Source organism: Alligator sinensis, unplaced genomic scaffold, assembly GCF_000455745.1.
Source record: "Alligator sinensis unplaced genomic scaffold, ASM45574v1 scaffold839_1, whole genome shotgun sequence".
Lineage (NCBI taxonomy): Eukaryota > Metazoa > Chordata > Crocodylia > Alligatoridae > Alligator > Alligator sinensis.
Window position 1 is genome coordinate 1,020,330 of NW_005841885.1, and position 12,378 is coordinate 1,032,707.

A 12,378-nucleotide genomic window follows, 5' to 3' on the forward strand; every position below is an offset into this window, starting at 1 on the left:
CTCAAACGTAAGCATCCCACACTTAGCCTGGCTTCTTATTCCAGATGAGCATAAGAGACTGGTCTAAGCCACAAAAATGAGTATTGGATTCAGTTAACTTCCTCTTCAGTTCTAGTATGCTTTTTCTACTTAAGATGTTCTGTTTCAATTTATCTGGAAGAACAAAGTTAAGTTGGCAGTACAGCCTCATTGAGTATCTAAAATCTTTTATGATTGCTGCTGACAGCTGATAAAAGTCCATCAGAAGTGGTCCATGCATGCACATGGATTGTACGGAGATAGCCTAATTGTTTTTAGTATTGAACACATTACCAGTTAACTTTCCTGTTTTCATATCATGATTTGCTATGGGCTTCAACTAGGTATCCAGTGGTGGGAAGGTGAAGACATCTCTCTCTCTTTCTCTCCCCCTGTCTACCTGTATGCAGCAACCAAACAAAAGTGACCTATTGATTTCTGTAAGAAAGCGACTTTCTGTAGTGTGCAGTGTTAAAGTTACTGTTAAGTTGCTAGGGCTTGGGGGAGGGGAGTTAGGGACAGAGAGAGAGCAGTCTGCAGTATTTCCTTGACGTGATGAAGTTCCCTGTCAGAGACTTGGAAATTTGAACCAGCAAATGAAATCTGTGTCATCCACATTGTCATTCCGTAGAGATAGCAATAATTTAACTCTCTAGTTAACAGCCAGCCACATTGTTAGCACTCCACAGTCCCTGGATGTCAGCACAGAGAAGGCATCTAAACAAATATTGGTGTTAGTGAAAGATGGAGATTCTTTTAGTCCCTTATGTTGAATTTCGTTTTAGATTCACCTAGCACAAAAGATTGTTAAACATTCCTTTGGATTGATGAATTATTGTAAAAAAAAAAATCCTCATAAACCAATTTTAGAAGTTTTAACCCACTTTTTTCATGATGTAAATAGTTTTCAGCCATGCTCAAATCTGACCAGTTGAATTTCACCTTTGTTGGCTGATATATAAGGTTTCGTAAAGTGTTTCCAAGAAAAGATTATGTAAGTTTTCCAAGTGGGAGTAACCCACAGTGCGAAGCATGTGGTGACTATAAGTTAGTACACCATGGTTATAAGTGGGACTTCAGTTTTGAGTCTCACTTAGTGCTTTGTAATGAGGGTCCTCAGTGATAGGTCATACTAGATGCAGGGTCTAATTCATGACTCCAGCAAAGTACTTTCACTCGCTTTAGCCCCCTCAAGTTTGCTGAAATGATTCAAACAGTTAATAAGCTGACTCTCAAGTGTCTTTCAGAAAGTTTCTTGTTCTTGGATGTAACAAGAGTCCTTCCTTTTGCAACCATCATAACCAGAAACGGTGCTGTGCATTTTCCTGATGTTCTGGGCCTTGCTCATTAATGTGCTTTCTAGCAATGTAGCCAGTATGGTTCCCCTGTTTCCTTTTAGATTTGCTGTATCAAGTCAAGGGCACACTGCCAAAACTGTTATTGGGGTTCCTTAAAATGTGAGATTCTGGAGTTTGTTGTATACTAAGTGCCATTCTGGATGCCAGTCACCTACTGCCTGCACTGGAGAATTTTCAGTTTGTAAGAGACATAAAAACACAGTGGATCAGGAGATCAGAGGGTGGAGTTCCCCTCTTTTTAACTTGTGGGTCTTAATCCTATATAAAGGCAGTTGTTGCTGAAAAGGCTGATAGAAGTTAATGGTAAATCCCAGTTGAAGTAAAAATAATAATAATAGTATAATCATAATTTAAAATATGATTATGAGTATAATCATGACTGCTGCCTAAAATATCCTTAGATCTCCAACCCATAACTGAGTGCTTTACAGGTAAACAAGACTTTACTCAAGTTGCCACTAATGAGCCAGTACATACAGGACCCTACAAGTTCCTTTTTGGAATTATGCTTCTAAATACATGTACAAGAAATGCCTAGGTCATCTCTTCCTCTTCCAAGTTTGCTTCCTTCCTTAAATTAAACTTCACTCCCATTACATCCAAATAAAATTCCTAAAAGCTAAGGAGCGATGCTAATCCATTTATATTGTTGCAGAAGAGTAACCAGATGGAGTTTATCTATAAAACTTCTCAATGTGATGCCATCTTCTTTATGTAAATTACGCTACTCAGAGATTTAATTTCTTATTTTGTGCACATTAAGATATTATCTGGAAATATTAAGTACATTCCTGTAATTCAATTCTCTGATGCATGTTGCAAGATTTTAAATAAAAAAGACAAATTATCCCACAGAAGAATGATCAAACCATTTACATTTATTTATTTATTTATTTTTACATTAAAATTCCCATGCTTAATCTAAGTCCAGCAGGGGGAGACAGACTAACATTTGTCAAATAACATTTTTTCACTCTCTGCAGCTCTCAATTACTGGTAAAGTCCTGATCCATGTATTTAATCTAAAACCAAATTAAAAGGAAAGTTTTGTGCATTTCTAATGTGTTCAGACTCTACAAATTGACTAGCATCTATCTAATTACAGCCTGTCCATATGCTATAAGCTTCTTTACCTTGTAATATTAAGAAACCTGCAAAATGAGTTGATTATAGTGGTCACAGAAGTTAATAGGCATTCAGATAGTCAGGCAGTAGGAACCCTTGAGAAATACAGAGGTGGACACGCAAATATGCATGGAAATATCTGCATATCAACAGTGGGTTCTGATGTCACCCTCTGAAGTAGTTTGGGTTTTGCATAGCAGCCAGGGGTCTGTTAAACTATATCTGGTCTGCGTTTTTTCTGTGGTACATTAACTTTGAAAAATAAGAACACTATCAAATATTTTAACCCCTTAGAAACTCTTCAAATAAAAAAGAATACTCTTTGGCCCTTTTGTTTTAATTTGTTGCTGCCACTAGAATTTTTAAAGGTACATAAAAGTATAGTTTGTTTTTAGTTTCAACAGATATTTATGTTTCAGTTTGGCAGATAATTTTTGAGTCCCTGAAAAATATAAAAATCCCGGTTATATACCAGCATCACTAATCTGTATTTTCAGAACGTTGTTGTGTGGCTCTTCTGTCTGTGGCACTTATAAAGAAAAATGATTTTCTGCAAAACCCCTTAAAGGGTAGACAAAAGCATGAACTATCAGGGCTTTGTTACAGAACTTGTAGGTTACAATTTGGACTTCAGCTGCATGAATATCCTTAAGCTTTTCCTTTCATGTGATCTGAGGATAAATGTATTCTCTTTATAATATAGCAATGGGGGAATTACCAGTGGTGTTTTCTACTTTCCAAGGTAGGAAGTACTACAAAGAATGTTGTAGCATGTACATAATATGTTATTTATATGATTTCTATAAATAATATGTTATGTACGTTCTCTGAGGTCTGGTGTCATTGGCAAGGATGAATGCTAGATGACAAGAGTCTAGAATAATTAAATATAATTATTAATTGATGCATGCACTGAAATTGCTCTAAACAATTTCTTGTAGGGCTGAGGATTAAAGAAACCAAGGAAGTTTATGAAGGTGAAGTCACAGAGTTAACTCCTTGTGAGACTGAGAATCCTATGGGAGGATATGGGAAAACAATTAGCCATGTAATTATAGGACTCAAAACAGCTAAAGGAACCAAGCAATTAAAGGTATGTATGACTTGATTCCCCAACCCATCCTTTGGTGTTCCAGATCTGGAGTTTCACTTCCTAGTTGCACTTGGTTACCATTTTACTTGTTTGTGAGCTCCATCCTATTGCCAGATAAAGAGGAAAAGCCTATTTTTTCCCCCAGTCACCAAGCACAGACCCATGTTCCTTTTCAGGAACTGTTAGACTGTACCTGTGTTTCTTACTGTGAACCAGAAGACTTATATGAGGAAAACTTTCTCCATTGAACTACCAACTATTGTTCCTGGGGCTTGATTATCTGGGAGCCCTGTGAAATATCCCATTCCTCCCTGTCTTCTCTCTCCCAACACACAAACATATCCCTTTTGACAGCCAAAATGATTGTTCAGGCTGCAGGAGATGCTGCCAGTTTCACAGCGTTGCTAGCCCTGTGGAACAAAGGGCTAAGCTTGGGAGCCAAACTGATCTGCCTCTGCCTGGCAGTACAGTTTGCTGGTATGCGATATTCAGCCTGACCTCCACTACAACCTCATATTTGTCCTAACCATTAAATGCAAAATATTCCCTTTTTTCCCATTATTACCCCTCTGAATTGTCAAGGTTAGCTACTTGAAATCTTGCCTGTATTTAATATAAATTATTTCATTAATCACTTGCCTCCATTTCTTATCAAGGGAGTAAGCTCTAGTGATGTCAGCATGTTTCTGGCCCCCACTCCCTGTGAATTCTGTTGCTAAATTAGACCCAGACTTTTTTGCTTTCTTAAGACAAGTCTCTCTACCTCTTCTGCCTGGTTTTCTCTCCCTGTCAGTAAAATGGGGATAAGAGACTTTACAGCAACATCTGCCTGCTGTTTAGTAAAAATTGTCTTTCCTTTGTTCGCTTTGAAAATACAATCAGAGAATCTCACAGTGAAAAATAAATGAGCCATGCTTCAAGCAGTGCAAAAAAGTGTGTGCCTCTTCTATTTTCTGTCTTGCCTAGTTACGTAACCACATGGCAGAGATCGAACAGAAGGTTCACATCACTACAGAAAGACACTGAATAGTCAAGTAGTGTGATCTATTCCAGGAACAACAGCCAACCCTTTAAAAAAAGTTTGACTAACAGCCAAAGAGCACCACCACATCCTAAGAACCAACAGTTTAAGCATGAAGTATAATGGCATCCTCTTCCTGAATTCAGAGATCTGTTAGGCTTGAAAATCAGGCATTTCAAATACCCTTATAAATAAAAGTTTAGTAAATGTAGCTTAGTCATAGAGTCTCTTCCTCAAATAGCAGGTGAAGTCAATAAGGAAATTTTAGTATAAAGTTTTGAGTATTCTTTTGTAAACTTGATAATAAAGATTCAATAGTGTCTTATCGGTTCCCTCTGTTTTTTTGGCTTTGTGACCATCTAAATTCTTTATTATTGCAATAAAGGAGTAAATTCCTGTATTATTGTAATTAAAAAACTTCAACTAAAGTCTGTTCTCTTGTCGTCATTCTGGAATTCAGTGGAACTGTTTAACCTACTGTGTTATATGTGTGCTTGTCTCCAGCTGGACCCCAGCATCTTTGAAAGTTTGCAGAAGGAGAGAGTGGAAGCAGGGGATGTGATTTACATTGAAGCAAACAGTGGAGCTGTCAAGGTAAAGCCAAGAATGGAATGACACTCTTGCTCTAGTGCAGGGCTGTCCAACTTTGGAGTGGCCAGGGACCACAGGGCCCCTGGCCACATGTTGTGTGGGCTGCATGCCTCCTGGGCTGTGTACCACACTGCATAGGCAACCCTGCTGCACACTGCTGGTGCCCCTATACCATGTGCCACCTCCCCTTCTGCCCTCTGCAGTGGGTGACTCCACCCTCTGGGGTCTGCCTGAACCTCCTAGCTATGGACTTATTTGGTCCTTCAGGTCATACCATCCTGCCTTACCCCACCCCATCTCCAGGGGTGGGGGCAGAAAACAGAAACTGGAAGAAGAAATATGAGTCCAGAGACCCTGGTAGAACAAGCAGAATGATATGGGGACAGGAACCCAAACCAGAAGCCTAGAAGCTGTAGATTAACACCTCAGGAGCTGCACAGTTGGACAGCTCTGTTCATGTGTATGCACTTCGGAGGGCTTGGTCCTACTGACCTGGCAGGGCTGGATAGGAAACTAGTTAAGGATAGGCCCAGGACTCTGCAGCTGTGGTGGGAGAAATGCCACTTATCCAAAGAGAGCAGTCATCCAGTTCACGGTTAAGGTCACCTAGAGAGAAAGCTATCACTGCAGCTGCTTGGGCTGAGCTTGCTTTCTTTACTACAAGACCAAGACATCTTTCTTTAAAAAAGAGAATGACTAAAGTTGTTTGGGTTTTTCTTTCTCAAGCTGAAATGTGCAATGTATTTAATCTTTCTTTTATCTCTCTGGTATTTTCTTCACAAGATATATGCATGTAGAAGGGAATACTGCATTAGTTAGCATTCTTTTCATATCTGATTTAAAACATAGTGTACAGCGATACTTGCTGTTTAATGGATGAGCATAATATTTTGTATCATATAATAAATCACCCACCTACAATGGAGTCTTGAACAGTTTTTCCAATCTCTTAGTTAATCTGTTGGGTTTGTCCTTTAGTGAGAATTGCATACAGTAAAAGGAAGAGGAGCCAGAGAGTGGAATATTCTCACTGTGGAAAATTTCAGGTGTTTTTCAACAAGGTTTTTGAGCCGAGATCAGTTGATAGGATATGCATGTTGCCCAGCAAGGAATGGGACATATTCTGAATTGTCAGCTGGAGCTTGTCAGGGCTAGAATTGTGAGCCAAGCCCTTTATCAGCTGTATGTCACTCAAGGTCTTCGCAGTGAAACCAACTGAATACCTGTGTTTCTCTTCTTCCCTTTTTTTCAGAGGCAAGGCAGGTGCGATACTTATGCCACAGAATTTGACCTTGAAGCTGAAGAGTACGTCCCCTTGCCAAAGGGTGATGTCCACAAGAAAAAAGAAATTATTCAGGATGTCACCCTGCATGACCTGGATGTGGCCAATGCTAGACCTCAGGTACTTAAGAGCCTGGAGATGGATTCAGGAGTAATCCAGGGGATGGGGATTGGAAATGCTGCAGGCCCTAAATCCAGTCTGCCTCCTCACTGTAGGAAGAGCAGTAGTAGCACCTCAAAACACACCTTTTTTCCCTTCTCCGTAGGAGGAGACCCCTTTTGCAGCTGGCCCTACAAACAGCTCCTCTGCACATTTTGAGGAAACAACATTGTGTCTTGCATATATATATATATATATATATATATATATATATATATATATATATATATATATATAATATATATATATATATATATATATATATATATATAGTCACAAAATCCTCAGTGGCTGTAATATATTTCCCATGTCTGCTCATGCCCTATATCATACACAGGAAGTAGACTTTTGCTAAGTGAGGTGACAGGAAGAGAAGCAAATAAGGGGGAAAGAATAGAGGTAGGGAAAAAAGAGATGCTGCACTGTGCCAGAACACAAACTGAGATGAGAAGGAGCATGAGCCTCAGGTATCAAAAGGGGCATCTCCCACACAAAAACCTCAAGGAACAACTGCATAATCTGTACCAGACAGTCTTCATCCCAAATGCCAAATTCCCTTCATGGCTAAAGCCAACAGATGAGATCTTTATAGGTAACATTTGCCATCGCTATGTGAAAGAGTTCATTATTTTCCATCCTGAAAGCCTAAAGAAGTCAGCTAGCGGCAGCCAGAAGGTCTGCAGCATCTTTATTTATTAAAATCTTCTGCATACTGATTAACTTCCTTTGCTCTGCATTTATGGTTTGTTGGCTGTGAAATGAGAACTGCGAGCACTTTGATAAATGGCCTTTAAATTTGTCTGACTTCACTGTACTTTCTGTTAATGCCCCTGTATCCTTTAGAAATGGTTTATAACTTTTTATTGTGTTCCCAGTGACTTGCAGTAGAGCCCTAATCTTGAAAAGAGGAAATCTCTTTATACCCCAGTAGTGGGAGGCCATCACTCTATATCTTAAACCAGACCACTGATATTTTGTGGGTTTTTATATGAAAAGGGACAGTTTCAGTGTCAACATCCTCACAATTAGAAGTCCCACCATTTTAATATGCCCAGTTTCAAAATAACCTCCTCTAAAACAAAATTCCCATTTAGCCTATGTAAACAAGATGTGCCAGAGTCAAAATGCAGCCACTCCTGTGTTGGTGGGTTGTAACAGTTGCATTATAAGCAGGCAGTCTGTCTTTCTACTCCCCAACCATTTCCATTCTTGTGACCTAGGATTAAGGTGGATGGTACTGTAGAAAAGGATTTCAGGCTGTGGGCCTGGAGTGGTTCCCCTAATGTACTGACCTGCAAAGAGGGTCTATACAGCCTCTAGTTAAAAGGATAGTGCCTGGAATGCCAGGAAAGTAGTTAATGGGTTGGACTGTTGGAGTAGAATCAACCACTGTTAGAAAAAACTATAAAAGGGCTTCAAATAAATCACATTTTTAACTTTGAGTGAAATGCATAAAATCCTAGTTTCTAGTGTCTGTTCTATATCAAACCTTCTGCATTAAACAGTTCAAAGGATGCACTAATGAACTGTAACTCCGTCTCATCTAGGGTGGGCAGGACATCCTTTCCATGATGGGACAGTTGATGAAACCCAAGAAAACAGAAATCACAGGTATGAAAACTGCTTCCACAATGACCTCATTGCAACATTAGCCCAGCCCTGTATTTTGGCCAACTGGCCAAGGATTTGAAAGATCTGGGTGCGTTTGTTTGTTGTTGCATGTTGTGGGAATAAAGTACCTATAACGATGATTACCTTACTTAGCTTTTTAAAGACAATACATTTGATACTTGTAGTTCAGTGATTGGAATGAGATATATAACATATGTATTGCATTTTGTAATACCTGACTGGTGAACAACTTTTTGAGAGATAATGTCGGGCAGACACTAATATTAGCTCCCATGCTTTCAGAAAGTTACCTCCAGAAATGCTGTGGGCCCATATGTTCTATGGAGACATACTGGTACAATTACAGAACAAAAATTCTCTTGTTATGAGGTGCAGTACGTTTCCTCTCACATTACATAACTATACAACAGTTTGTCAAAGTAGGAAGATGACTCCTAATGAATCAAAGAATTCAGCTTGCTATAGCATTGTCCATAGCAATAGCCTGTGGATGCTGTTAAAGGAGCTGTTTTTCTGCCTTCCTACAAATCACTGAAGGAAAAAAATCTACAGTAGAAAGCTTTCCTTCTGTTTACTTTGAAAGAAACGATGCTTCCATAGGTGCCTGCCTAAATGCCAATCAAAGTCTGTTTCAGTACCTAAATTCAGTGGTGCTGTTTTGAAGCATTCCTTCTTTGGAGGTCATTTTATCTACACTGAAGTTAAATTTTGTCCATGTAACCGCCTGCACAGCTTTGAGATCTGTTTGCTGAAAAAGCTGAAGACCTATGTGTTTTGCTTTGAATACAAACAACATGTGAAATACAAAACCCACATTTAACTTTCCTTCCAGTCACACTTGGACATATTGTTAAATTTTCTGTTGAAAATGTCAGTCAAATGTCATTTGATTTAGAAGTTACTTTTTTCTTAACATCACTTAAGAGTTCCTCACAAGCCATGTGAGTAGGAGGTTTATCCCAGTTGAAAGAAGTAAGAACTCAGTTCAAGCAGATTATTCCTGTACTCGTGGTGAATAGCAAAAAATTCTTTTCTTGCTCACAGTCTGGTGTCTCAGTGCATTACGTTAATCTGGGTCTTTTTTTCAAATGTAGATGATATATGTATGTGGGATATAGAACAATGAGCATCAAAGATAAAAATAGCAATTGAGAAACTAGGAATTGCCCGACTGGATCAGACTTGCTGTCCATCTCACCCAGTGTCCCCCTAACAATGGCCACTACCAGACACTGTAGATGGGGGTGGTATAGGCAGCTGCATTAGTCTGCATCGCCATTCTGTGTTTATGTCTAATGCTGAGCTTTATAGTTGGAAATTGTCTTAGGCCCTGAAATGAGGTACAGCATCCTTTTCAATAATCGTAGCATTAATTTAAACTATGTTTGATATCACATGCAAATACTCCCTGTCTGCGAATCCAAATTCCTGATTGCTAGGCACTCCCTGTGACAACGAGTTCCACAGCCTACAGGTTGGCATGGGGGAGAGGGGAGGTATTTTCCTTCTATTAGTTTTGAATTTGTCAGTTTTATAATTGCTTTGATTGTCCCTTTGCTCTTGTGTTGCAAGAGAGAGAAAACAAAACCGGATCTGATGTTCCTTATTGTTTATCTCTGTATCTAAATAGACACACCATTCCAATCTTTTCAGCCTCTCTTCCTGTGAAATTTCCAGACCCATTAACCATCTGTGCCATCTGAACTCTGTCTCTTTCTGCAAAATCCCTTTTGAGACAGGATAACCAGCCCTGCAGGCAGTGTCCCAGGGTGTCCACATCACTGGTTCTGTGTGTTTCCACAATGTTCTGTTTTATTTGTCATTTTGTCCCTTGTGCATGTAATGTTTTGTTTGTTTTTATGGCCACTGCTGGGCATTGAGTTTTCATGATGACAGCCAGATCCCTTTACCTTGTAGAGCATAGTAGTAGTTCAAATGTTTTGCCTTCAGCATGCGTTATTTTGCAGTTATGGTCACTTAAGTTCATTGAGTCAATTAAGATTTTATAGTTGCATTACTGTTTGTTTTCTTCTGATGTATTGTGAAACTTGGCAGCTTAGCCTGTCGTAGTCCACACCTGGAATTTTTGTAGGCTTGCCTTGATAGGATAAGTTATCAGTTTGGAATCAAAATGCTGGAAAAGAGGTAGCACCCATTTCAGTCTCTCAGGGTTCCTTACGTAAATCCAGAGGCCTCTAACAGGACAACTAAAATGGTTTTCTTTCCTGCTTTTTAGACAAGCTTCGAGGGGAAATAAACAAGGTGGTGAATAAATACATTGATCAAGGCATTGCAGAGCTGGTCCCAGGTGTGCTCTTTGTAGATGAGGTTCACATGCTGGATATTGAATGTTTCACATATCTGCATCGAGCACTGGAATCGTCTATCTCGCCCATCGTCATCTTTGCTTCCAACCGAGGGAACTGCATTATCAGGTACAGTGTCTGCAGCGGAATTCTGCATGATTCACATCTGTCTAATCCTTCGAATTAGCTGCCTCAGCACAATGAACTATGATCTTTAAATGTTTTCATCTTTGGTACCGACACCCCTGTGATAATCTTTTGGCTGGGTCACAAGCTCTATCAGTGCTGGAGAGCTGCTTCAGGGCTGCATCAAAGGGAAAGCACTTAATTCTGAGGTGACTGCAGGTTAGAGGATGGTGGAAGTATTTTTTTTTTTTCATCTCGTTTTCAGGGACACACCTCTGTTTCTTTTCCCTTGCCATTCTGCTAGAATTCCTTTCCTCTCTTGCTTCCTTCACCAAACATATATGTTCTCCAGGAATATTCAAAACACTGCTACTAAAAACTTCCTAGGTTATAACTTTCTCCTGCTTCTTCCACCCTCTTGTTCTCTCCCTTCTCTGTTGCATTGGATTTAACATACTTGTTCTTGCCTTTAGGGCCTCTCACAGTTCAGTCCCTCTCCATTTATACCCTTTTTTGTCACAGTGTTGGTTTGGCCTCCTTAGCTCCTCCAGCCAGTCACTTAGCCCATCTCTTCCATAAGCCCCTTCACACTTTTGTCTGTCTCCACTTCACCAAGGTGTACACACACTGAATTTTTCAGTAAAACCACTCTCCTGTTCTGCTATCGTGTTGCCTATGGTAAATTGCCAACTGATAATGTCTAGACAGGCTGCCAGTAGGGATTGCTACTATCTGTTAATTGAGTCAACCTGCGAATCGTGCACAGAGCTCATCTATGTAACCAGCTGCCTGTACCCTACTTCTCCCTCCCCTATTGGTTACACCCACTCGGTGCATCTGGTCTTTGTGTCGCTCCATCCCCGTTACTTAGATATCAAGGTGATAAGTGCTTTAAACACATTTGAGATAGATATTGTGTTGCTTTCTTGGTCAAAAAAGGCAAGTGTTGGCTGCCTCATGAAAGGGAAACACATCAGTGTCCGGCGCACGCAGTCCCCCTGGAACAACAAATCTGATTTGTTGGAGGAGGAATTCTTTAGAACAAGTATTAGTCCTACACAGTCTAGGGCAATTATGATTCTTTAAATTCCATCCTTCAAAATGGAAGATGTTTAACATATACTGTTGAACCAAGTGATTTAAGATGTATTCTCCTTTAAATATGCCTATAGGTAACCTTAAGGAGAATCAAGCAGTGCACCTAGTACCTGTATAATATAGATGGCTGTATCCTAATAGTGCATCCTAATAGCACTAGAACTGGCTTCAGGTGAAAGAGTGACATCTACTGGGGAATGTAGCAGGAGATGTTTAGGAAAGTTTATTTTCTCATTAATGCTTTGCACAGTGTCCCATGGGGGGTGATGAGTAGAGCCTGAAACAATCAGATAACCCACAGTGGAAGTAGAATTGTTTACTAGAAGCATAGCATCTTTGGCTGTGATCTCAGTAGATCTCGTAAGCTCAGCGGAGTTGTCACAACTGATCATGCTCAGTTTGCTGACTTCTGAAAAGCCTCACTGTTTCAAGAAGAACCTAGAATTCCTGAAGTTACTTTTTCCTGCCGGAAACCAAGTGCTGGAGGTTCTGTACTATAAGAATGCCTTGCACTGTTCAGTCAATGTAGAATATGAACCACTACAGTAGTTGGGGGAAGAAGGGGAGGG

At 39.8% G+C, this 12,378-nt stretch overlaps 1 protein-coding gene across 1 annotated transcript in view; it reads left to right on the forward strand.

Annotated features, from left to right (window-relative positions):
* RUVBL1 (RuvB like AAA ATPase 1) overlaps positions 1-12,378 on the forward strand; it is a 19,878-nt gene that overhangs the window by 2,368 nt on the left and 5,132 nt on the right. The window contains exons 4-8 of the mRNA XM_006017770.3: positions 3,443-3,594; positions 5,120-5,209; positions 6,459-6,608; positions 8,195-8,258; positions 10,516-10,714. Of these exons, the coding sequence (XP_006017832.1) occupies positions 3,443-3,594; positions 5,120-5,209; positions 6,459-6,608; positions 8,195-8,258; positions 10,516-10,714 (655 nt within the window). The remainder of the gene's footprint in view (positions 1-3,442; positions 3,595-5,119; positions 5,210-6,458; positions 6,609-8,194; positions 8,259-10,515; positions 10,715-12,378) is intronic.